General features: G+C 44.1%; 1 protein-coding gene across 1 annotated transcript in view; it reads left to right on the plus strand.

The window, feature by feature from the left end:
• The window catches only part of LOC144694125 (uncharacterized), a 64,816-nt gene that overhangs the window by 13,747 nt on the left and 28,365 nt on the right, over positions 1-22,704 (plus strand). The window contains exons 3-9 of the mRNA XM_078564481.1: positions 3,960-4,089; positions 6,013-6,103; positions 10,533-10,635; positions 13,750-14,352; positions 17,858-17,985; positions 19,978-20,022; positions 20,273-20,410. Coding sequence (XP_078420607.1) covers positions 3,960-4,089; positions 6,013-6,103; positions 10,533-10,635; positions 13,750-14,352; positions 17,858-17,985; positions 19,978-20,022; positions 20,273-20,410 — 1,238 coding nt within the window. The remainder of the gene's footprint in view (positions 1-3,959; positions 4,090-6,012; positions 6,104-10,532; positions 10,636-13,749; positions 14,353-17,857; positions 17,986-19,977; positions 20,023-20,272; positions 20,411-22,704) is intronic.

Genomic DNA, 22,704 nt, shown 5'->3' on the forward strand with positions numbered 1-22,704 from the left:
ACAACGAATGTACAATTAACAGATTGATGTGAGAAATGGAAAAATGCATCAAGTAGTATTCTTTTGAGATTGGCACTCTGACACATTTCAGGAGCAGAAAGAGCTTTACTCAATCTAACCCCGTGCCGTAACTGACCTATGAGTGTTTGATGGGACAATGTAGAGGGAGCTTTACTCTGTATCTAACCCCGTGCTGTACCTGTCCTGGGAGTGTTTGATGGGGACAGTGTAGCAGGAGCTTTACTCTGTATCTAACCCCGTGCTGTACCTGTCCTGGGAGTATTTGATGGGGACAGTGTGGAGGGAGCTTTACTCTGTATCTAACCCAGTGCAGTACCTGCCCTGGGAGTGTTTGAGGGTGATCCTGGGGTGTGAAATGGAGAAAGTTCCATAACATCTCTAACCTGGGAGGGAAAAAAGTAGTGTCTTATCTTCACAATCATGGCAGATGGGTGAGGCAGTGGGTGGGAGGGAGGGAGGGGGTGCTCCTGCCTATGAAACCTTCCTGAGCGTAAGGGAAGATGAGAAAATTCTTAAGTTTCACTCTGTGCATTAATAGTCGAAGCTATAGGATTTGATATAGAATCAAACAGATCAGTGTATTTGCAATTAGTTGGAATTGCTACACTATCTAGCAGCTTTTCTTTGCTGTATCCTGTGGTACTGCTTTTAATTTGCACGCAACAAACAGTTTAAACCACTTTACTGTTATTTTTAAAAATTGTGTACTTTGTCTGTCTCAGTGCACTCGTTGTCTGGAGGGCATTATGCATTGGGAGAGAGTTAATCAATGTTAAACACCAATGGGAGTTATTGTTTAATTATCTTGGCAGAAGGACAGTGATATTTTGTGCTGGGAATTATTTCAAAAAGTGAGATCCTCAAAACTGCTGAAAACTGATTTCTCCAAATGGAGAGAGCGCAGTTTTTTAAAAAAAATCGTGCAAACACCTAGCATAAACCTTTCCGCTTGGAAAAGCGAATAAACCTTGAATGGATGCTTGAAGGTTGGAATGAGTGACAGAGGGGCATGAAACTGGATTGTGTGTCTTGAGCATGACCTCATGAGCTCTCTTTTTTTCCCTAATCTTGTATATTTTTGTTTGCCAGCAGTAACTATTCTATTTTGTGAGTTTTGTACATAGTGACCCTGTGTCCTGGGCCATGTAAAAGTAGTGGACCTCATACATCAACCGATTTGCTTTGGTATCCCACCCTTTAAAAGCCTCCTTAAGATGCATCTCTTTGATCACCTCCCCTTAGCCTGCCTCCCGCTTAATGACTTGCAACCACTGTGAAGTGCCTCAAAATGAATTGTTGCCTCCAAGTTATTGAAGACATGTGAGATTAAAACTTCACCAAATATTTCTGGCAACTGAAAGTGGGCTGTTTACATGGAGTTACATGTTAGCTGATTCTACATGCCCTATAAACTCTTGGCTCATCCACGTGATCTCGTGTCCGGTTTCCTACATTCATGCTAGAACTTGGGGATAATTGATGATGATAAATGCTAAACTTCCTTTCCATAGAGTTATAGAGGTCTACAGCACAGAAAAAGGCCCTTCGGCCCTTCGATTCTGCACCGGTCAAACAAGTGCCGAACTACTCTAATCCCATTTTCCAGCACTAGGCCCATATCCTTGTATGCCATGGCATCACAAGTGCACATCCAAATACTTCTTAAATGTTATTACGGTTTCTGCCTCTATTACCCTTTCAGGCAGAGAGTTCCAGATCCCCACCACCCCTGGGTGAAATAATTCTTCCTCACATCCCCTCTAAACCTCCTGCCCCTTACCTTTAATCTATGCCCCCTGGTTATTGATCCCTCCACCAAGGGAAAAAATTCCTTCCTGTTTATCCTACCTATGCCCCTCAATGTTATACACCTCAGTCATGTCCCCCCTCAATCTCCTCTGCTCCAAGGAAAATAGCCTATTCAATCTCTCCTCAACTAAAACTCTCCAGCCCAGGCAATATCCTGGTAAACCTCCTCTGCACTCTCTCTAGTGCAATCACATCCTTCCTATAATGTGGATTCCAGAACTGCACGCAATACTCTAGCTGTGGCCTAACCAGCATTTTATACAGTTCCAGCATAACCTCCCTGCTCTTATATTCTATATCTTGGCTAATAAAGGCAAGTTATCCCATATGCCTTCTTAACCACCTCATCTACCTGTCCCGCTACCTTAAGGGACCGGTGGATATGCACACCAAGGTCCCTCTGATCCTCGGTACCTCCCAGGGTCCTACCATTCACCGTGTATTCCCGTGCCTTCTTTGTCCTGCCCAAGTGTATCACTTCACACTTATCTGGATTTTCTGCATTATTAAAGCTCAGTACCCTGTATTTAAATCCTAGAGGTGGTACAGGAGAAAGCATGAGCCCCAGTGTTAGAGTAAAGAATTAATTTAATCACTGGCAGGGCTGGCATTTATTGCCCATCACTGAGAAAATAGTGTGGGACTTCTTGAAACACAACTAACACACTGAGTGCTCGCTTCACAGGTGAGTTAAGAGTTAACCACTTCAATATGGGTCTGGAGCCACATATATACCCAGACTGGGTAAGGACGGCAGGTTTCTTTCTCTAGATGGCATTGGTCAACCAGTTGAGTTTTTCCCACAATCTAATCATGGTCACTTTTACTGATACCAGCTTTTTATTTCCAGGATTTTTTGAATTGAATTGAAGTTGTCAAACTGCGTACAATGGATTTGAACTCTCAGTCTCTGGGCTATTAGTCCGGGCCACTGGATTACGAACCCAGTAATCTATCTAGGACCCCCGAAGAAAACCTGGTCTCACCAGTGTTGAAAGGAAGTGACTGAGGGAGATTTGTAAATAATGCAGTGAGGGTAAATCCACCACTGCTTCAAGGAATGCTCTGAGAAAGGACAGGATCACTGCTATAAACCTGTTGATGGAAAATGGCAGGAAGCTTTTCACGTGAAAGTTTGGAATTGAGTTTTGAGCTATCACTACCGCACTTGCCTGAGGGGGACGAGTTCAAACACCATCCCCAGTACTTCACCTAGTCTGTGCTCCAACCCCAGCGCAGTACTGAAGGAGTGCTGCACTGTCTGAGGTGCTGTCATTCAGATGAGACCTGAAACTGGGGCCCCTACATTTATTGAGATGACAAAACCATTCCAAAGCACCAATCAATGAAGAGCAGGATTTCTTCCGTTGCCCTGGACAACATTCACTTCTGGACCAGCATCTCTAATAGAGCTTTTCTGGACATTTACCACGTAACTAATTGTGGAATCTTGCTGTGTGGAAATTTGTTGCTACGTTTGTATACATAACAATGGTTACTCCAGTTCAAAAGCATGACATCGGGTGCAATGTGTTTTGGGACATCCGGAGATTGTAAAGCAGCTATAGAAGCTCCAATTCTTGCTTTCATTTTGTTCAAGTTGAAGTATATTTGAAGTGATATAGCTCTTGTAAGGTCAGGAAATGTGGCAGCCAGTTGTACACAGCAAGATGATAAAGAATCAGTTCCTCTTTCTTAGTCATGTTGGTTGAGAGAGAAATGTTAGCTAGCACACCAGGACAGCTGCTGCTCAGTCCAACTGCAAAGACAAAAGATGGCCCCCTCCATGTGCAGCGCCCCCACCCCGCTGGCCCTCTGACAGCATGGCACCCCTCATCACATTGGTCCTCAGTGCCACGCTGGGCGTGGCAACCCCACAGCACTGCACTGAAGAGTCAGTCAGGATTATGGACTTTAGTCTCTGGAGGGGGACTTGTACCCACAACCTCCTGACTCCAAGAAGAGAACACTACCCAGTGAACCAAGGTTAACACTTGTTTGTGAGGTTTCGAAATGGGAAAGAGTCTATTTTTGTGTGTATGCACATCCATAATGTTGCATTGCACATGTGCTTCTGGCACAGGATTCCGCTGTAAGCTTAACTGATTTTGTGCCACTCTCTCTCCTAGTTGAGCATCACTTGGCGTCCAATGTACAGAGAAACCGTTTGGTTCAGAATGACCTGCAAATGGCCAAGAAGCTGCAAGAGGAGGAGAACAAAAGAGCCCAGGCCCGCCTTCAGAAACAGCAGCGAGAGATGTAAGCACTGGAGTGTGTTTGTACATCATAAAAACTAGCTGAAGGGTTTGAGAATGAGATGAATCAAAAAATGGATTGGCAAGACCAAGATAAAAGCAAAAAACTGCAGATGCAGGAAATCCAAAACAAGAACAAAAATACCTGGAAAAACTCAGCAGGTCTGACAGCATCTGCGGAGAGGAACACAGTTAACGTTTCGAGTCCGAATGACCCTTCAACAGAACTAAGTAAAAATAGAAGAGAGGTGAAATATAAGCTGGTTTAAGGGGGGGGTGGGACAAGTAGAGCCAGTGATAGGTGGCAAGATAGATAGCAAGTCCTTGTCCTGCTTTCTACCCTTAATTAGCACATTCCTCAGATAATATCACCACCTTCAACATCTCTTTGTCCTTTTGTCTGACATCTTTTGGTTATCTCCACCTATCACTGGCCCTCTATCCAGCTCTACTTGTCCCATCCCCCCTTAAACCAGCTAATATTTCACCTCTCTTCTATTTTTACTTAGTTCTGTTGAAGGGTCATTCAGACTCGAAACATTAACTGTGTTCCGCTCTGCAGAGGCTGCCAGACCTGCTGAGTTTTTCCAGATATTTTTGTTTTTGTTTTGGCGAGACCAAGTTTGGATTTTAAAAGCTTGTAGATTGTCGGAGAACCAGAATGCTAAGAGAGGCAGTACCTTCACTGCCCTGATAAGCATTCTCCCCTCCTATTTGTGACTGCTCCATATTCCCTGCTCCCTGTTCTGAGTTAGTGAACTTGCAGGAGCATTCTGGGCAGCAAACTGTAATGAGAGATATTTTCATTCTTATTCCGAGTAGTTTCAGGAACCCAGCTGGTGTTGGGAAGTTTGTGCAAGTTATGTTGGTGTATTTTAGGGGAGGAGGGGGCGGGGAAATGTCTTTGAGGTTGGATTTCATTTTGTTAGACAGTGTCAGTGCAGAGGAGCAGGGCCTACAACCTTTATTTGACCTGGATTGGATTCATAAAAGGTGAAAGGTTGCCATTTGAGGGATCAGCCCCCATCTGGAGCGTTTGTGTGCAATTTTATGCACCTAATCACAGGAGAAGGGAATTTTAATATTTGTTCTTGGAATGTGTGCAGTGCTGGCAAGGCTGGCATTTATTGCCCATTCTTACTTGCTCTTGAGAGGGTTTTCCCTTTATAACAACACTGTGGGGTGTACCTGCACCACATGGATTACAGTTCAAGAAAGCAGTTCACTACCCCTTTCTCAAGGGCATTTATGTATGGGCAATAAATGCTGGCCTTGTCAGCGGTGCCCACACCCTGTGAAAGAATAAAAAAAAGATGCAAGGTTCAAACCCCATGGGGCACAAGTTGTAATTTAAGTTAAGAAGGGAAATCAATCAAAGGGTGACCAAGTTGCAGAATAAGTAATCAGGTAAGAGCATCGAAGCAGACATATAAATGGAGTTGAGGAATTAAATGTGTGCTGAGAGGATATGCATTGTTGGGTCTAATTACCCTTTCCATTTCTAAATGTACTGTATCTTTTGCAGCACAAAATTAACTGACATACAAAGTATTTTTTTTTTTAATTTTACCGACATAGCTGATGCACAAGACAGCCAGAGGAATTATGTTAATGAGTAAATTAAAAGGCAGGAGGTGGGGTTGCTGCATTCCTGCTAAGGGGCATTGAGGGGTAAGGAGTTATGCGGAATGGTGTTTCAGCAACCGTCTTGCATATCAAGCAGCCTTTTTAACCACACTTCACTGGGTTCTCCCTGTGGGCACAAGGGACCTTTTAAAAGGCCAGCTCTCTGTTAAAAGTCCCAGTTTGTTCTGGCATTCTGCTTTCTGAAGTTCTGATGGTATTTACCCTGGAGTATCATTATGTGTCATCGCCTTTGCCTCGATTTGTCGTGTCCAGGCTGACACCAGTGTTTGTGATGTTGCAGGGAGCGTCGTGACAATCAGATGGCTCAGGTAATTCAGGATGAGCTGACATTGGAAAGTGAGAAAAGACGACGCCAGGAAGAAAAGGACGAGGTAGGAGTCTGTGGTTGGCACTAATTTTCCCATCCTTTGGCATTCTGGTGCCCGAACGGTGTCCTGGAGAGAAAACAGAGCACTGACATGAGCAAGTCTAATTAAAATGCAGCACAGCGCAGTAAGGCGAGGAATTTGAACATGTGCAAAATGCGATAAAATGAGGGAGGTGAAACATTTCTGAACCACAAGGAAGCTGAATAAGATTCACACTGAGCAAACTCTTCTTGCTAAAGTCTAAACATGATACTGTTTTTGCTTTTCATAAAGCTAGATATTTCCCAGCTTTCGGCCCTGGTAAAATGCAAGCTCACAATTGGTTTTCTTTTTGTGCGTGCTTGTAAATGATGGATGAATTGTGAGGAGCAGAGTTGTCAAAGTGATTCATGGATCAAATCCACTTCAGCGTTTGCTGCCTGTAAGTCAGGCATATCTTTACTTTGTTCCATGCTGTAATCTACTTCAGTGTGCCATTCCGAAACTGCTGGCTATATAAATGATTGCACTTTAAATAATTGGCACGTGCGCACAGCCGCAATTAATGCAACACTCGGTCAGGCTATCCTTTAGATTAGCTGTTTTACTCACTGTGATTGGCTTTGCTTCTCTATTCCTCACCCATTTCCTGCAGTTGTTGGTGAGTCTGGTGCTAAAACAGGTGGAATAAAACGTGATAAAGGCAAAAATGGCAAGAACACACAAATTGGGAGCAGGCCATTCAGCCCCTTGAGCTGCCGACTCCGTTTGATAAGATCGTGGCTGATGTGATTGTGGCCTTAACTCCACTTTCCTGTCTACCTCCCATAACCCTCGGCCCCCTTGTCAGTCAAGAATCTACCTAACTCGTCCTTAAAAAAAATATTCAATGGCCCTGCCTCCATTACTCTCTGGGGGAGAGAATTCCACAGACCATTTTCTCTGAGAGAAAAACATTCTCCTTTCTGTCTTAAATAGAAGACTCATTTTTAAACTGTCCCCTAGCTCCACTCTCTTCTACAAGGGGAAACGTCCTTTTCGACATCCGCCCTGTCAAGTCCCCTCAGGATTTATACCTTTGAATAAGATCATCGTCCAGGGTAAATGTCTATGTGAATCACTTGAGCAGATTGGCCTGTTTCTGTGACGTAACTGTGGTTAATTTTTAGTATTAAATCTTCCAATACTTCATCCAAGCGGCTGTTCATGTTTGAAGCTTGAACAATGAGTGTCAGTGGGCCATTCAATTATTCTGGACGTCATATCTGAGCCTGGTCTTTTTGTGTATCCAATATCCATTTGCCCTTTCAGCAAGAGTTGCTGGCAACAGTTAACCATTCTCTGGTTTTCCTGCTGCTAATCCAGGGAGCTGTGGCCAGTGGTACCCCCACTGCCACTCTACTTTGCTCAGCTAACTTGGCACAGACTTTGGAATAACCAGCGCTGTCCAGTTTAGTATTGCTCAGTTACTGGGCAGTGCATTTAGCGAACAAACTACCAGGAAATCATTTTGATTCTGCCATCTATCTATGAAGAGAGTTAAATGTTTTATGATCGATGCCATAGAATCACACAGCAAAGGAGGAGGCCATTTGGCCCATTGTACCTGTGCTGGTTCTTGAGAAGTGTTATTTAATTAGTCTGACTTTCCTTGTCTGTCCCATAGCCCTGCTAATTATTCATTTTCAAATTGACATCCAGTGACTGGAATTGCCCTGGGTTTTGTACTGTGAGCAACTGAAGTTGTCACGTCACCTCATTTTCAAACTGGAAGCTGAACAAATATTATTAAAGCAGTGAGTGGAAGTTGGAAGTTGTTATTTGTGCTCAGCTCATTGTTGACACTGGCATACATGTGCACTTCCACATTTGTATCAGAGCATCTAGTTAGAGATTCTTTCCATTTTCTATCAAGGGAACTTGATACCGACACATTATCATCCTTTCTGTCAGAGTTGAAAATTCAGCCTCGTTCTATGATAGCTGATCAAGTTGAGGAAGGTGATTTCCAGGGGAGTTTGATGGATTCGATGTGAAGATTTTCATAGTTGTGTGGTAATGTTTGGTGAACAATCTGTCTGATACTGGAACTCATTCTGTCCCAGAATGGGGAATTATTTACTCCTCCTTACAATCAAATGCATTTCAAAATCTAAGTTTCGCTTCAGGCAATCACTAAATCCTAATTTATGCTGTTACATTCTTTGGTTTAACCCTTTGTTCTTGCTGATGCCCTATATTATGGGCTTCAGTTGATTTCCCACGAAGCATATTCTTATGCAGTAGAGCTTTGAGTTTACTGGCAGATGATCAACTTAAAGCTGTAAGCACAAGTGCTCAGGCACTTAACTTCAGAAATGAGATTGGAGGCTTCTTTGTCTTGAAGAAGAATTTAACATATCTCAATCCCATGCCCGCAGTGGCCCCTATTGGTAGCCTCTATGATCCCAACTGTATTTACTTTCTAGGCGTTAGTTGCTCTCTCTCCAGAAACACCTACAGGCCTCTTGAACCCATTTACTTTGTTCGCTTCAGTATTAGCTTATTCCTTGCTCATCTTTATTCAATTTCATGAAGAGAAATTCAATCTAACTTCCTTCCCTGTTCCTGAATTGCTCTTTGAGCCAATCCAATCAGTAGTTTGGGCAAAATGTCTCTTCCATCTCAATGCTTGGAACCTGGAGCTATCCCTACCTGGTCCAGGACTGATAGTTGGAACAGATCATTCATGGTGTCCACTAAATAGAGCTGACTTGATGGAGTATGTGGTACAGAGAATGCTGCAACATTACTGTACCTGCAACCATTGCATCAGAGCCTCTGTGCTTGTAGATTTTGGAAATCTGAGAGAAGTGTCACCAGTTCTGGTGCAGCAGAGATGGTGTGTGGAGATTGTATTGAAGCACCTAGCACAGTCGATAGTAATGTGATGTTAACCTGTTCAGTTGGCCCTGAGATCTGGTTCTGTGCCTGACTGAGTTGTAGAGGGAATAACAGAGTTTGTTGCCAAAATAACTCATCCCTGAGATTGCCTTCTGCTTCACAATGGATTAGCTGGGAAGCTAACCTTGTGCTGTGAAATGTCAAAAGTGACTCAATCATATCATCTGTTCTATTTTTAAAATTTATTGCCTCCCTTCACACCCCCACCTTCCATTGACTGCCTACCCTCGGAATTCCCCCTCCCATCAGCAACCACTTCCCTCATGCATTGTGGTCTAAAGTAGCACTCCCACTGTTCCTGCAGTGCAGTATGAGGATCTGACCGGAGATGATACTGTCCAGTGTGGCTCAGCTGTTAGTCGGCCCTTGGGAGTGGCAGAACTGCTTCAAGAAGTCAGATAGAAGGCAGCACTTACAGGATGCTGCAGGCATTTTCCATTTATATCGCAGCGCTGAATGCTTCATTAGCCTTGCTTCAAGAGGCAATGTGCAATCTGCAGCTCGTAAAGTATAATTATCCAGAGAATCACTGTTTGTTCACAGCCCTGCAAGCAGTCCTTTCCATTAATAAAAAAAAGTCCAAACATTTACTTCACACTGTAATATGTAAACACCCCATTATTACTTTAATGCTCAGTTACCTAGTAACCAGTTACACGAGCATTTGGAAATGATGGGTTTTTATTTGTTGGTACTACAAGTGTCAGAAGAAAAGATGTGAACAGCCTGGGTGGCAGAACATCAAGCATATAATTAGTTTTTCAAATTAACATGTTTTCAGTGATGTGATTAAGAGGTTTTGTAAAGTGATTTTGCTGTTTCTATATTCAGTAAGTCTGCGTGTGACTCAAATACTGGGGGTTAGTTCAACAGGAGTCTTGTTCTGTTGTGAGGCTTTGAGAGTTGCAGCAGGCAGGTAGATTGTACTGACCTTGTCGACCTGCACTATTTGAGTATTTTCCCCCCTGCCCTGATGGTACTGGTTTGTTATAGTTCTACATCCACAGGTCCCACCTGCCTTCAGGTATAAGGATTGGAATATCGGATTGCTCAACCAGGAGAAATGTAACAGTTGAGCCTAATGCTATCCAAACTCAACATCCAAGCCACGTTCCTTTCCTCCTGTTTGGGAAATGGCGTTTCTTTCCGTTTATTCACTTTCTTTTATTCATTATTGAACCTGTGGCATTCGCTCTCATGCTTAGCATCATCGCCATGCAGTGCATTTATCCACTGAAATTCTTTGCTAGTGTACTGTTCCTTTTATGTCGGACATTTTCTGCTTCCTGTCCAATTGGGCAGTGTTTGCGTTTAACCCCCTCTGACCAGGCTACTGGAGGGTCAGATCGGGGAGCCTGATCCTATCTTTGTCCATGTACACGTTCCTGGTTTCCACAGGTGGTGAGTGAGCTTGGGAGGCTGGAAGCAAACATTTTCTGTTTCGTTTGACGGTACCTCTCCAATGTTGAACATACTTTAAAAGTGTCTCTTCCTAAATTTCTTCTTGTAGGCCATTGCTCGGAAACTCCAGGAGAAGGAAGAGAAACTAAGACGGAAACAGCAGGAAGTGACAGGCCATGAACCAAATGATGTTGGCTTTGAAGAAAATGGAGGTAATGCTTCAAAACACATTCAGGTGATTCATGTAAAGTGGAATGATGGGCATTACTATTGTGGGTGAAACACTGTGTTAAAGGGAACATTTAGTTCAACCAACTGGGGCATCTTCAACTTGCTGAATTGGAGCTTCCTGTGTGTTCTGCTGCAGGACCTGCTGTGCTAACACAAGATTTTGGTTTGGTTTCTGAGAGAACTGAATGGAGATGGAACTCTTTACAGCTGTTTACAAGTAGCTGTCAAAAGAACGAGTATAAGCTGGATTCGTTCAGAGAGCACGGTCTTCTGGTGACTTTTCTGGTGTGGGCAGTGTCATGGAAACCAGTCGTCAGTGGGCTTGTTACTAAGTTAAGTTATGCACTGCGGGTGAATGGCTGGTGGCTCTGAGTGCACTCACTAGTTGGTGGCTCTGTGGCATTTTTGGTCTGGTGGTGGCGGTTTTTTGGCAGTGATAACAAGCTTGGTGGCGAATCTGCGGTGAAAATCAGTAAATGATCGAGAAAACGATGGCTGTTCAGTTCAACGCTCGCTGCAAAAATCAGATGATCGGAAGCTTCTGGAAAATGCTTAATGCAGTAATTTTTCTGCCCAGTCAATAACACTGACTAACCTGTGCTCCTGATTTGTCATTTCTATCCTGCTTGTGTCTTTCCTTTTCTGTAGTATTGAATGTTACTTCATGTCTTGTTTTTATCTGCCCTGTGTCATTTGGTACCTTGAGTTGATTGGAGGCCCCACACCCACTCTGAACCATTCACTCTCTGTACAGCGCACGCACAGCCAGAATTTCTTAGTAAACAGTCAACACACTGGTAAACCTGAGACAGTTACACAATCGTTCATCTGGCCAAAAGCTAACATACGTGTTCAACAGGTGATAGGGAAGGCAAATGGAATGTTGGCCTCTATTTCAAAGGGAGTGGAATATAAAAATAGGGCAGTCCTGCTAAAACTATGTAAGGAACTAGTTGGGCCACACCTAGAATACTGTGAACAGTTTTGGTCCCCTTATCTAAGGAAAGATACACTGGCATTGGAGACAGTCCAGAGAAGGTTCAATAGGTTGATCCCAGATATGGAGGGATTTTCTTATGAGGGGAGGTTGAGTAGGTTGGGCCTGTGCTAATTGGAGTTTAGAAGAATGAGAGGCGACCTTATTGAAACATATAAGATTCTTAGGGAGCTTGACAGGGTAGATGCTGTGAAGTTCTTTTCCCTTGTGGGAGAGTCTAGGGCCAGAGGGAATAATCTCAGTGTAAGAGGTTGCCCATTTAAAACAGAGATGAGGAGGAATCTCTTCTCTGAGATAGTGAATCTGTGGAATTCTTTACCGCAGAGGGCTGTAGAGGCTGGGTCGTTAAGTATATTCGAGGCTGAGATCGACAGATTTTTAATCAGTGAGAGAACCAAGGGGTCTGGGGGCAAGGCAGGAAAGTGGAGTTGAGGATTATCAGATCAGCCATGATCTCATTGGCGGAACAGACTCGATGGGCCAAATGGCCTACTTCTCCTATGTCTTATGGTCTCCTACAACTCCTACCCATTGGTGAATGCACTGCCCAGGGTCAGCCAAAGCAGTTTCACAATTTGATTATCACTTGGAGCTAAGTTAGCTACTGATAGTTGGGGCTGGATGATTGACCCCAGGGATAAAGAGTGGGAAATCATACCTGGGTTCCCATTCCTGGTCACCATCCAGTGACCTTTGCCAAGCCCCCTTGCACTTGATTTAATAGTTCTGGTTCAGGGGGAGGTATTGTCACTGGCCTGGTAATCCAGAGACCCAGGGTCATGCTCTGGGGGCCCAGGTTCAATTTCAATAAAAATCTAGAATTAAAAGTCTAATGATGACCATGAAACCATTGTTCAAAACCCATCTGGTCCTAATGTCCTTTAGGGAAGGAAATCTGCCTGACCTGGTCTGGCCTACATGTGACTCCGGACCCACAGCAATGTGGTTGACTCTTAAATGCCCTCTGAACAAGGGCAATTAGGGATGGGCAATAAATGCTGGCCTAGCCAGCGACGCCCACACCCCATGAATGAATAAAAGAAATTTAATGTATCTAGCTTAGTAAAATTAAATGAAACAATCAAAAAGAAGTATAAATATTTTATAACTGGGATAGAATATAAAGGCAAGGAAATTCGGCTGCAGCTGTACAAAGCACTAACTAGACCACACCTGGAGTACAGTGTTCACCATCAGAGGTTATATTGACCTTGGAAGGAGTGCACCATTCACCAGAATGTTACCAGGACTGCGAGGCTTAGATTGAATTTAGAAGATTAAGGAATGTTTTGATTGATATTATACTGTTTTGAAAAGAATTGATATGCTAAATTAGAGGCTCTCTTTCTGTTGGTGAGGGAGTCTAGGACAACGGGATATAATCGAAGTCAGGACATTCAGGAAAGAAATTTCGTGCCAAGGTAGATATGTGGAACACTTACAGAAAGTAGTGGATGCTGAGGCTCTATTCATAATTTAAAATCTCTAATTGATAGATTTTTGCTAGGCAAGAGACATTGAACCAAAGTAGCTGGATGAAATTAGAATACTTATAAACCATGATCTAATTGAATGGTGGAACAGGGTCGAGGGGCTGAATGGCCTCCTCCTGTTCCTATGTCCCTTAACTAATTGTATAGTTTAAAATTGAAATTAAGTGCTGTCCTTTAAATAACCCAATCTTGAAATATTTAAATTGAGGAATTTGGAGCCTGTGAGCTAATCCAGCTAATCTCCATCTGATTTAGCTGTCTACTAAATGTGATTAAAGCTTTGTGTACCAGGCCGTTATTGATCAGCTTGCTTGTTGCTTTGTTCATTCTGTATGTTACCATGTTTAATGTGGGGCTTATCCCATCCAACTGTCAGTGCAGTGCTGTGTATGACCAGTGCATTCCTGGGATTGGGTTTGGGGGAAGGAATGAACAGCAGGCATTTTTAATGGGATATTGTCATCTACCCGCATGGCTTTCTGTGAGCGTGTCTTGTATGTTTATGTTTTAACATCCAGTCCCTCTTGAGTTTCATCCTTGTTTTACTTTGTGTTTAACATTTGCTAACCAGTTTTCATATCCTATTGTGTCCACGTGCAACTCAGATCACATGAAAAGCAGGGTGCACAAGCATAATAGAAACAGCAGGCTTGGAAGTGACTCCTATAGAGATAGAGATTTAAGGTACAAAAGGGACAGTCAACTGAAAGGAGCTGCAGTAGGACCAAGCTCAAAATCTCCAATTGATGACTGGGCCACAGAGCCAGCAGCGCACGGCTCCAGTGAGAAGTCCCAGTGTTCAGAAGCTGAGCGGGTTAATAACGATCCGGACACTGACAGACGGAAACTCGAGAGCCGCCCTCGCAAAAAGGAAGCACCGAGGAGACCTCCTCCCCCGGTCCTGAGCTCAGCCCAGGAGGCTGCCTCCAGCTACTACAATCAGGGTGCTCGGCCTAAGGTGATGGACACTCCGGGTGAGTGCTTTGACTTGCCCGAGCGTGATGCTCACTGCCAGAAGCCCGTTGACAGAACCCCGTGCGACCATAGCCCCGAAACGTTCGGGGCTTGCACCCTCGATCCCGAGGAAATCCTGAGAAGAGAACGCAAACACAGAGAAGAGGACAGGACGACGAGGAAGGAACGGCAACGGGCAGCACGTTCACGGTCACCTGGCCTGCGGGAGCAGAGCAACCTCTGCCAGGAACAAGGTAGCAACTTTTTGGTTTTTGTTTATATTTCCATTCAGAATGCGCGACTTTCCCTCTGGCGTCTCCACCTTAGTACTTCAAAATAAAAGAAAGAGAACAAGTTTGATGAAGGAAAGTGACTTTCTAGATTTGCACCCTGTGCTTGGGCAGCCTCCCTTATCTGTACGCATGGTGAGGATAAATTACTTCTGGTAAAACTGTGGCTAACGCTGCATTGAGTCTTTGGGCATTTTAATGTAGAGAAAAAAAGTTTAATTGGCTCAATCTGATAAGTTAGTAAAATAACAGTGAAATTGGCTGCCATCGTGCTGAAGTATCAGAACCCAGAGAGCAATGTTCTCTTTAAACTGCACAAGGTACATGACCATGCAGCAGTCTGGATGTAACCCACAGTGCAACAAATAGAGTACACATCTCCAGCATTCCCTTTAAGATGTATGCATGGCAACGCATCGGTCTTAAAAGAACCACCCAGTTCAACCAACAAGCTGTGTACAACAAAGAAAAACTGAAGAGAACATTACCGATGAGTGTTTTCAGTCCCCCTTTGACACCTTGGAAGTGAAGTTGTTGTGGTGGTGCAGGAAATGGTAAAAGGGCAATAATTAGTTTTATGTCGATATGGTAAATGCCCCATGACCCCAGAGCAAATCTCGCATTGTAGGGCAATTGACACAAGGACTATGATTTTTGACTGTGCAGTTGCCACCCTTCAATTTTCCATCAGTTAAAATGAGTGAAGAGGTGGGTGGAGTTGTAACTCAAAGAAAAACACAGCCCCCCTGAGACCTCCCAGAGGTGAAGTTGAGAGTCTCTGAGCATACCTGGGGAATTCCAGATTACTTGCCCTAACCATTTGATTTGTATATCCAACCAAAATGGTGGTCTTCAACATTGCCCACTGTGACCCCTACCACTTACCCCCACTGCTGCCGGGTCTAATATAAGCAGCTATCCCTCTGAAGCTCAACAGCTCCTATGTCTTCCTAGCCACTTAATCACAACTTGGGCAAGGCCAGTAGGATTGTGAATGTGTATAAAGGATTATATACCCATCATCCCAACTCTCACTTATTCTGTGTGCTTCTCCAAGTCAGTTTCACTATCCTTGGTTTCAGATACTCCCTTTATTCTTTCATGGGATGTGGGCATTGCTGGTAAAGTCAGCATTTGTTGCCCATCCCTAATTGCCCTTGAACTGAGTGACTTGCTCGGCCATTTCCAAGAGCTGTTAAAAGCCAACCACATTGCTGTGGGTCTGAGGGTCATGTAGGCCAGACCAGCAAAGGGCGACAGATTTCCTTCCCTAAAGGACATTAGTGAACCAGATGGGTTTTTACAAGATGCGATGGTAGTTTGATGGTCACCATTACTGAGACTAGCTATCAATTCCAGATTTATTAATCGTGTTTAAATCCCACCAGCTGCTGTGGGATTTGAACCAGTGTCCCCAGAGCATTAGCCTGGGTCTCTGAATTACTAGTCCAGTGACATTACCGCTCACTGTTGTCTCCCCCTTGTTCCATGCAACTTTAACCTCGGTGATCTCCCTCAGCTCCACCTCCCTGCTTGCTCGTACCCTCCATGTTGCTGTGTTCCTTTCCCATCCTCTAACCTCCATTAACAGTGACTACATCCACCCCACCTCCAACCCCCAAAATCCTACCCTAAATCCCTCCACTGCATCTCCTCCCAGGCTGCTTTCAGGATTCTGAAAATCATCTCTCTTATTTGGTCTATTCCTTAACCCCAGTTAATTCTTAGTTCCTTACTGTCACACACTCATTAATTTCTGATTTTCCCTTCCCTACAGTAGCATCTATCTCCGAGGTCAGAGATCAGATGCAAATAGGAGTGTTCATTGTGGTGGCCTCACTCGGGAGTGAGAAAGCCCGTTGTAACTTGTTAGCGATTTTTGCTCCTTTACACAATCCAAAAAGGTATGAGCACATAGAGAAACACCACAAAGATTAATCTTTGTGACCAGCACTTCAATGGTTAATTGTAATGAAGGGCCTGAGCTGCTGGCTTTGTCCTGCTTTGAGTTTTCGGAAGCTCACTAGAGACCTCTGGTGGAAGGGAGTGAATCCTTTTGCTCCTATTACTTTGTGAAGTGTTGAATAGCTGATCAGTGTCCTTCACATTCACTTCAACTCGATTGTTCATATGGTGGTCCGTAGTACAGGTGCCAGCCTTGGCTCAGAGCGTGGAACACTTCCCCCAAGCCAAAAGGTTGTGTGTTCAAGTCCCAATTCAGAGACCTGAGCGCACAATCTCTATGCTTCAGTGTAGTACAAGGGGGCACTGCACTGTCGGAGGGTCAGGACTGAGAGGGTGCCGCACTCTCAGCGATGCTGTCTTTCAGATGAAATGTTTAACTAATACCTGTCTGCCCCTCGGCTGGACATAAAAGTGCTTTTTAAAGAACACTTGGGAGTTGTCATCTGTATCCTGGGGCTGCAGTGGTTCAAGAAGGCAGCTCACCATCGCATCCCCAGGGCAATTAAGGATGGATAATAAATATGGTGGCCTTACTAGAGATAGCCACCTTCCAAGAACAAATTGAAAAAATCACAAGAAGGGATTTCCGCACCTATAGTTCACCATCGCAGGACAGAGTTTTGTGTGAACCACTGGGGATGGCTGTGCCACTGGGGTAGATGTTAAACCTGGGTTTCAGGCACCATCTCTTGGTGCGTGATTTCTGATCACTCACAATCGCCCCCGACAACACAACTCCGCAGCCTCGCAGCCGCTTGGGAATGTCCATAGCCACAAGCGGGGGTCTTGAGACCCACTTTGCCATTGACTGCAGTTATGCATGAACCCTCAAGGCACTGGGTCTATCTGCACTGGAGAGACAAGACTAAGAGATTTAATAGATCTTGATATCTGTGCAAAGTTTTGATCTCCACACTGGATGGGATCTATTGATTTGAGACTGTCAATTTAAAATGATCACTGAGTGAGGAGAGAACTTGGGAGTATCGAGGGTTAAAAACCCTCTTTACACGGAGGATTGTTGGAATGTGGAATGCTTTGCCTCAGAGTGGTTGAAGCAGAGAGATCACTGCATCTTTAAAGGAAGATTAAATAGATAATTGAAGCAGAGGTAGAAACAGGGCTCTGAGGAAAAACTGGGGCAGTGGCATTAAGTTTGAATTTGCCTGGCAAAGAGCCATCCCAGATTTAATGGAGCAAATGACCTCCTTGAATGCTGTAAATTTCTGTGGTTCTAGTGGCTGCACATTTGCTTGGAGCAGCTGATGCAGTGGAATCTGTGTCTGGGTGCGAACTGAAGCACCAGAGAGGCCCAGACAGTTACAGAAGAGCACACACCTGAGCTGTTTGTGTGAGACACAGAGACACTCTGTGCGGCTGAAGAGAGCCCCACAGGGTGGATGATTAAATCACTGGAAATGTTACTCGGGGTGGGGAGCTGGGCCTGTCTGTCTGTGTTTTTTTCCTAATGATCTGCTCACTGGCAATTTTTAACCATCTCCAGCAGGGCTGAATCCAAGAATGGATGATGCCATGAAGGAAGCCATGCATGGCATTTCAAGGATGAGTGCCAAAGATCTGGAGTGGAAAGATGCTGAACTAGCACGGAAGCTTCAAGAGGAAGAGATCATGGTGTGTAGATAAACTTGCTTGTTTGCCGTTTATTTAATGCCTGCTCACATTAAATGCCTCAAAGCTCTTTGTGTAACAGAGTCAGCTTTGGCTCAATCAATTCATTCTCTCAACTCAGTACAATATCTCAACTAATATCCCCAGTTTTCTGGGAATGCTACACTGTCGGAGGTACCACCTGTCTAATGAGGCATTAAGCCTGAGGCTCTATCTGCCTACCTTAGCAGGGTAAAGATCCCATTACAGTGTTCAGCAGAACAGGATAGTTCTCCCCAGTGTCCTGGCCAATATTTACCCCAAATCTTCTTTTAAACAGATTAGCTGTTTATCTCATTCCTGGTTTTGGGACCCTGCTGTGCACCAATTAGCTGCCCTGTTTCCTAGTATTGCAACAGTGACTACATGTTAAAGTTGTATGAAGTTGTATAAAGTTGTACTTCTCTCAAGGACATTCATAAGTGGTTGTAAAACACTTTGTGGTATTTTGTGCTAATGAAAGGTACTGGTCCAAAACACAAGTCCAAAAACTAGACATTAACGTTAAAATTTAGTTTCACATGTTTTCTTTTTTGGTTCTGTTAAAATCTGAGGGGAGTTGCTGACGTTGTGGTAACGTCAACTGACTGCCAATCTAGAGATTCATGCTATTCCTCTGGGGAAAATGGGTTCAAATCCCACCAAGGTAGCTGGTGGAACTTCAATTCAATAAGAAATCTGGAATATAAAGCTATTGTCAGTAACGGCGACCACGAAACTATCATAAAAGCAAAATACTGCGGATGCTGGAAATCTGAAACAAAAACAGAAAATGCTGGGAAAACTCAGCAGGTCTAACAGTATCTGTGGAGAGGAAAAACAGAGTTAACGTTTCGAGTCCATGTGACTGTTTTTCAGAACTATCGTCATTTGTTGTAAAAACCCATCTTGTTCACATCTTTTAGGGAAGGAAATCTGCAGTCCTTACCTGGTCTGGCCTACATGTGACTCCAGACCCATGGAATTGTGGTTGACTCTTAACTGTCCTCTGAAATGACCCAGCAAGACACTCAGTTCAAGGACAGCTAGGGATGGGCAACAAATGCTGGCCTTGCCAGCGATGCCCAACATCCTAAGAATAAAAACAGACTTTGTTTTAATTCTTGTATTAATTGTGCCTCCCTGAAGCAAAGGGCAACATGCAAATGTTTCTCTGTTGACGGCACTGAAGCAACCCAGCATCATCTCTATCAGTCAATTCAATGGAGGCAACTGAAGATTCTCCTCTAACCCCAGCATCCAGTGTCCATTCTTAATTGCCTGTAAGGCATTAGGTATCAACTGCATCATGTGGGAATTGGAGCCTCAGGTAGGGCTGGACCAGGTAAGGGTGGCAGGTTCCCTTCTCTCAAGGACATTCATAAACCAGTTTGGCAACGTGGCAGTTTTCATGGTGCTAACTCTTAAATGATCAGATTTATTGAATTGCGTTTATGTGGCGCTTTTCATGACCTCGAAGTCGCGAAGCATTTCATAACCTACATAAATACAAGTTATGTTTCCTTGTATCTTTTTGGAATGTTTTATTCTTGGAAACCTATTCTAAACATTAGATTTCCCTTTTTGAAGTGATGCAAAAACTAAGAAGGGAGTTCCCTGTCAGACAATTTTCTCTTCCTCTCTCCCTTTCGCTCATTCCCCTCACTCTCCCCCCACCTCCTGAAGATGCTGGTTTGGGGTTCAGCCACCCTCCAGTACTCCTCCAGATGGTTGTCAGGTCCATGGACCCGCGATGTCCGTGCCAGGGCCTGCACCATCCTCGCACGCCCCACGGTGCCGCAGAGGTAATTGATAAATACCAAGGCGTAAACCTGGCTGACTACACCGTTTTCCAACCATGTATAAAATGGCATTGTCACTAAGTTTCCAGTCCAGATGGAGGTGTTGCTGTGAAGGAGCACAGTCACTGAGCGGAACACCCACTGATCAATTTGTTTCTTTTTCTCCTTGTTCCAGGCTATCCAAAGTTCCAAGAGAGCAGCTCAGATGGCACAAGATGAGGTAAGACTACCCTCCACAGGCCATGCCATTTGGGGATTTGCCAGGTAGACATTGGATGATGTAGCTTCAGATTATCGTTCAGATTAATTTTCCATGTGTTCCCCATGTCCCCCATGTGTTGTCTCTGATGTTTAATGCAGTGGACATTGTCTTTTATTCTCTGAGATATTAGAATTGGGCTCGATGGAGTTGTGTGGCACTGAAGGACCTGGAATTAATGGTCAGATCTTTTACTGGCTGTCAATTGCAGGAGATCGCCTGGTTACTAATGGAGGAAGAGAAGAAGCAGCCTCACAAGAAATCCAAGGATAAAGATCCTGCATGGAGAGCAGAGGAAGACAGGAGGAAGGGATCTTCAGAACGCAAGAGGCATGAGCAGGAAAAGAAGGTAGAGGTGGACCACAGTTTGATTAGAATCTAATTTAAACACATGAGAATCCTAATACTGGGTGAGATTTGCTTTTGGGTTGTTTTCAATTATTAGAATTGGGGGAAACGTCCATGTTGACTCCTTGTGAAGAATTTTCATTTATGTAGTGTTTTACCACGTCTCTGAGCACCTCACAACCTGTAAGCTACTTGTTCCTGAAGAACACCTTTGTCTTTGAATGGTGCCATGGGATCCTTAACAAGGTGGCATAATCTGCTGGGCAGGACCTTGCTTTAGCACCTCATTCTAATATAGCCATTCCATTAAAGCAGTACTCCCTCAGTATTGCCCTGAAATGTCACCCTAGACTATGGCTGAAGACCTAAAGTGGGACTTGAGCCCACATCGTCTTACCCCTAGGCGATAGTGAGTGACTGTGAGCCAAGCTGTTATTTGGGATCCACTCTGATTAAAGCATAAATAACTTGCTGCCGCATTCATTAATACTTTTGCATACTCATGGTAATGGGCCAATCATGTAGAATAAAACCACAAAACGTTTACACTAAAGAAAGAAGTAATTCGACCCGTCATGTTGGTGCTGGCTCTCTTCAAGAGCAGTTCACCTCGTACCACTCCACCGCCTTTTCCCTATAACCTTGCAAATTGTTTTCACTTCTTATCCAATTCCCTTTGAAAGCCATAATTGAATCTGCCTCTATCACACGCTCAGGCGGTACATTCCAGATTCTAACCACTCGCTGTGTGAGAAAAAAGTTTTTCCTCATGTCACCATTCCTCCTTTTGCCAATCATCTTAAAGCGGTGTCCTCTGGTTCTCGATCCATCTGCCAACTGGAACCGTTTCTCCTTATCTAGTCTGTCCTCATGATTTTGAACAACTCGTTCAAATCTCCACTTAATCTTCTCTTCCCCAAGGGGAGCAGCCCCAACTTCTCCAATCTATCCACGTAGCTGAAGTTCCTCATCATTGGGATTATTCTCATGAATCTTTTCTGCACCCTCTCCAATGCCTTCACATCCTTCCTTAAGTGTGCTGCCTAGAACCGGACACAATTAAGTACTCCAGTTGTAAATGAACCAGTGTTTCATATAGGTTTATCATAACCTTCCTGCTTTGTACTCTATGTCCTTATTTATAAAGCCTAGGATGCTGTATGCTTTATTAACCACTTTCTCAACCTGCCCTGCCAACTTCCATGATTTGTGCACATAAACCCCCAGGTCCCTCTGCTCCCGCACCCCCTTTATTTCATACTACCTTGCCTCATTCTTCCTACCAGAATGAATCATTTCATGCTTCTCTGCATTAAATTTCATCTGTCACTTGTCAGTCCATTCCACCAGCCTGCCTCTCTTGAGTGTTGCCTTGCCACACACCCCCTCCCCACCCACGTTTGGGCTTCTTTCAGTCTTGTGTCCCAGGCTGCATGCTGTGGTCTTCCACCCCTGGACTCTAATGTTGCTCCGTTTTGCTCATGTTAGCTGTAACTCATTGGTGATGCTCTTGCCTGAGTCTGAAGGCTGTGGATTCAAGCCCCACTCCAGAGACTGGAGCTCAAAACCTAGACTTGATACTTCCAGTGCAGTACTGAGGGAATGCTAGGTTGTTGGTTAGGTGAGATGTTAAAACGAGGCCCCATCTGCCTTTCATGTAAAAGATCCCACAGCACTATTCGACAAAGAAGGTGGGAGTTCTCCTGGTTTTCTGGCCAATATGATTTCCTTAACCAACATCATATTTAGGAAAAGATTGTCTGGTCATCATCACAATTATCTGGGGATTAGCTGCTGCATTTCAGAGACTCCGTCAGTACAACTCGAAATAATGTCATTGGATGTAAATGATACTGGGACTTTGGGTCATCCTGATGTCATGACAGGTTCTCTAAAGGCACAAGACTTCTCTATTTCTGACATGTGCATGTGAATTTGGGTGCTTTTGCCTGACGGTGCCTTTTTCAGTATTGATATTGGAGCAGGTGGAGCTAGCAGTCGAACCTCAATTTACATTGAGACAATAACAGGTTTATCATGCACTGTCACCTGACAACAGGGTGCTATGCAAACTTGTCTTCTCAGTAAAAATTGCGACAGGCATTAGTTTTGAGGTGTTAATTTGATGCAAGGTTCCAGATGATTGCAGTAATAACAGGTTGAACTTCAATCTTGTGGCCCATGAGAGGAGAGTTTCTGGGTGAGATCATTCACCCAAATTTGCACTGTGGTTTCCCTGGTGTTTAATTTAATCTGTGTCTTGGTGAAACGGCCCTCAAGTGTAACGCAATCAAC

Source organism: Cetorhinus maximus, chromosome 19, assembly GCF_964194155.1.
Source record: "Cetorhinus maximus chromosome 19, sCetMax3.hap1.1, whole genome shotgun sequence".
NCBI lineage: Eukaryota > Metazoa > Chordata > Chondrichthyes > Lamniformes > Cetorhinidae > Cetorhinus > Cetorhinus maximus.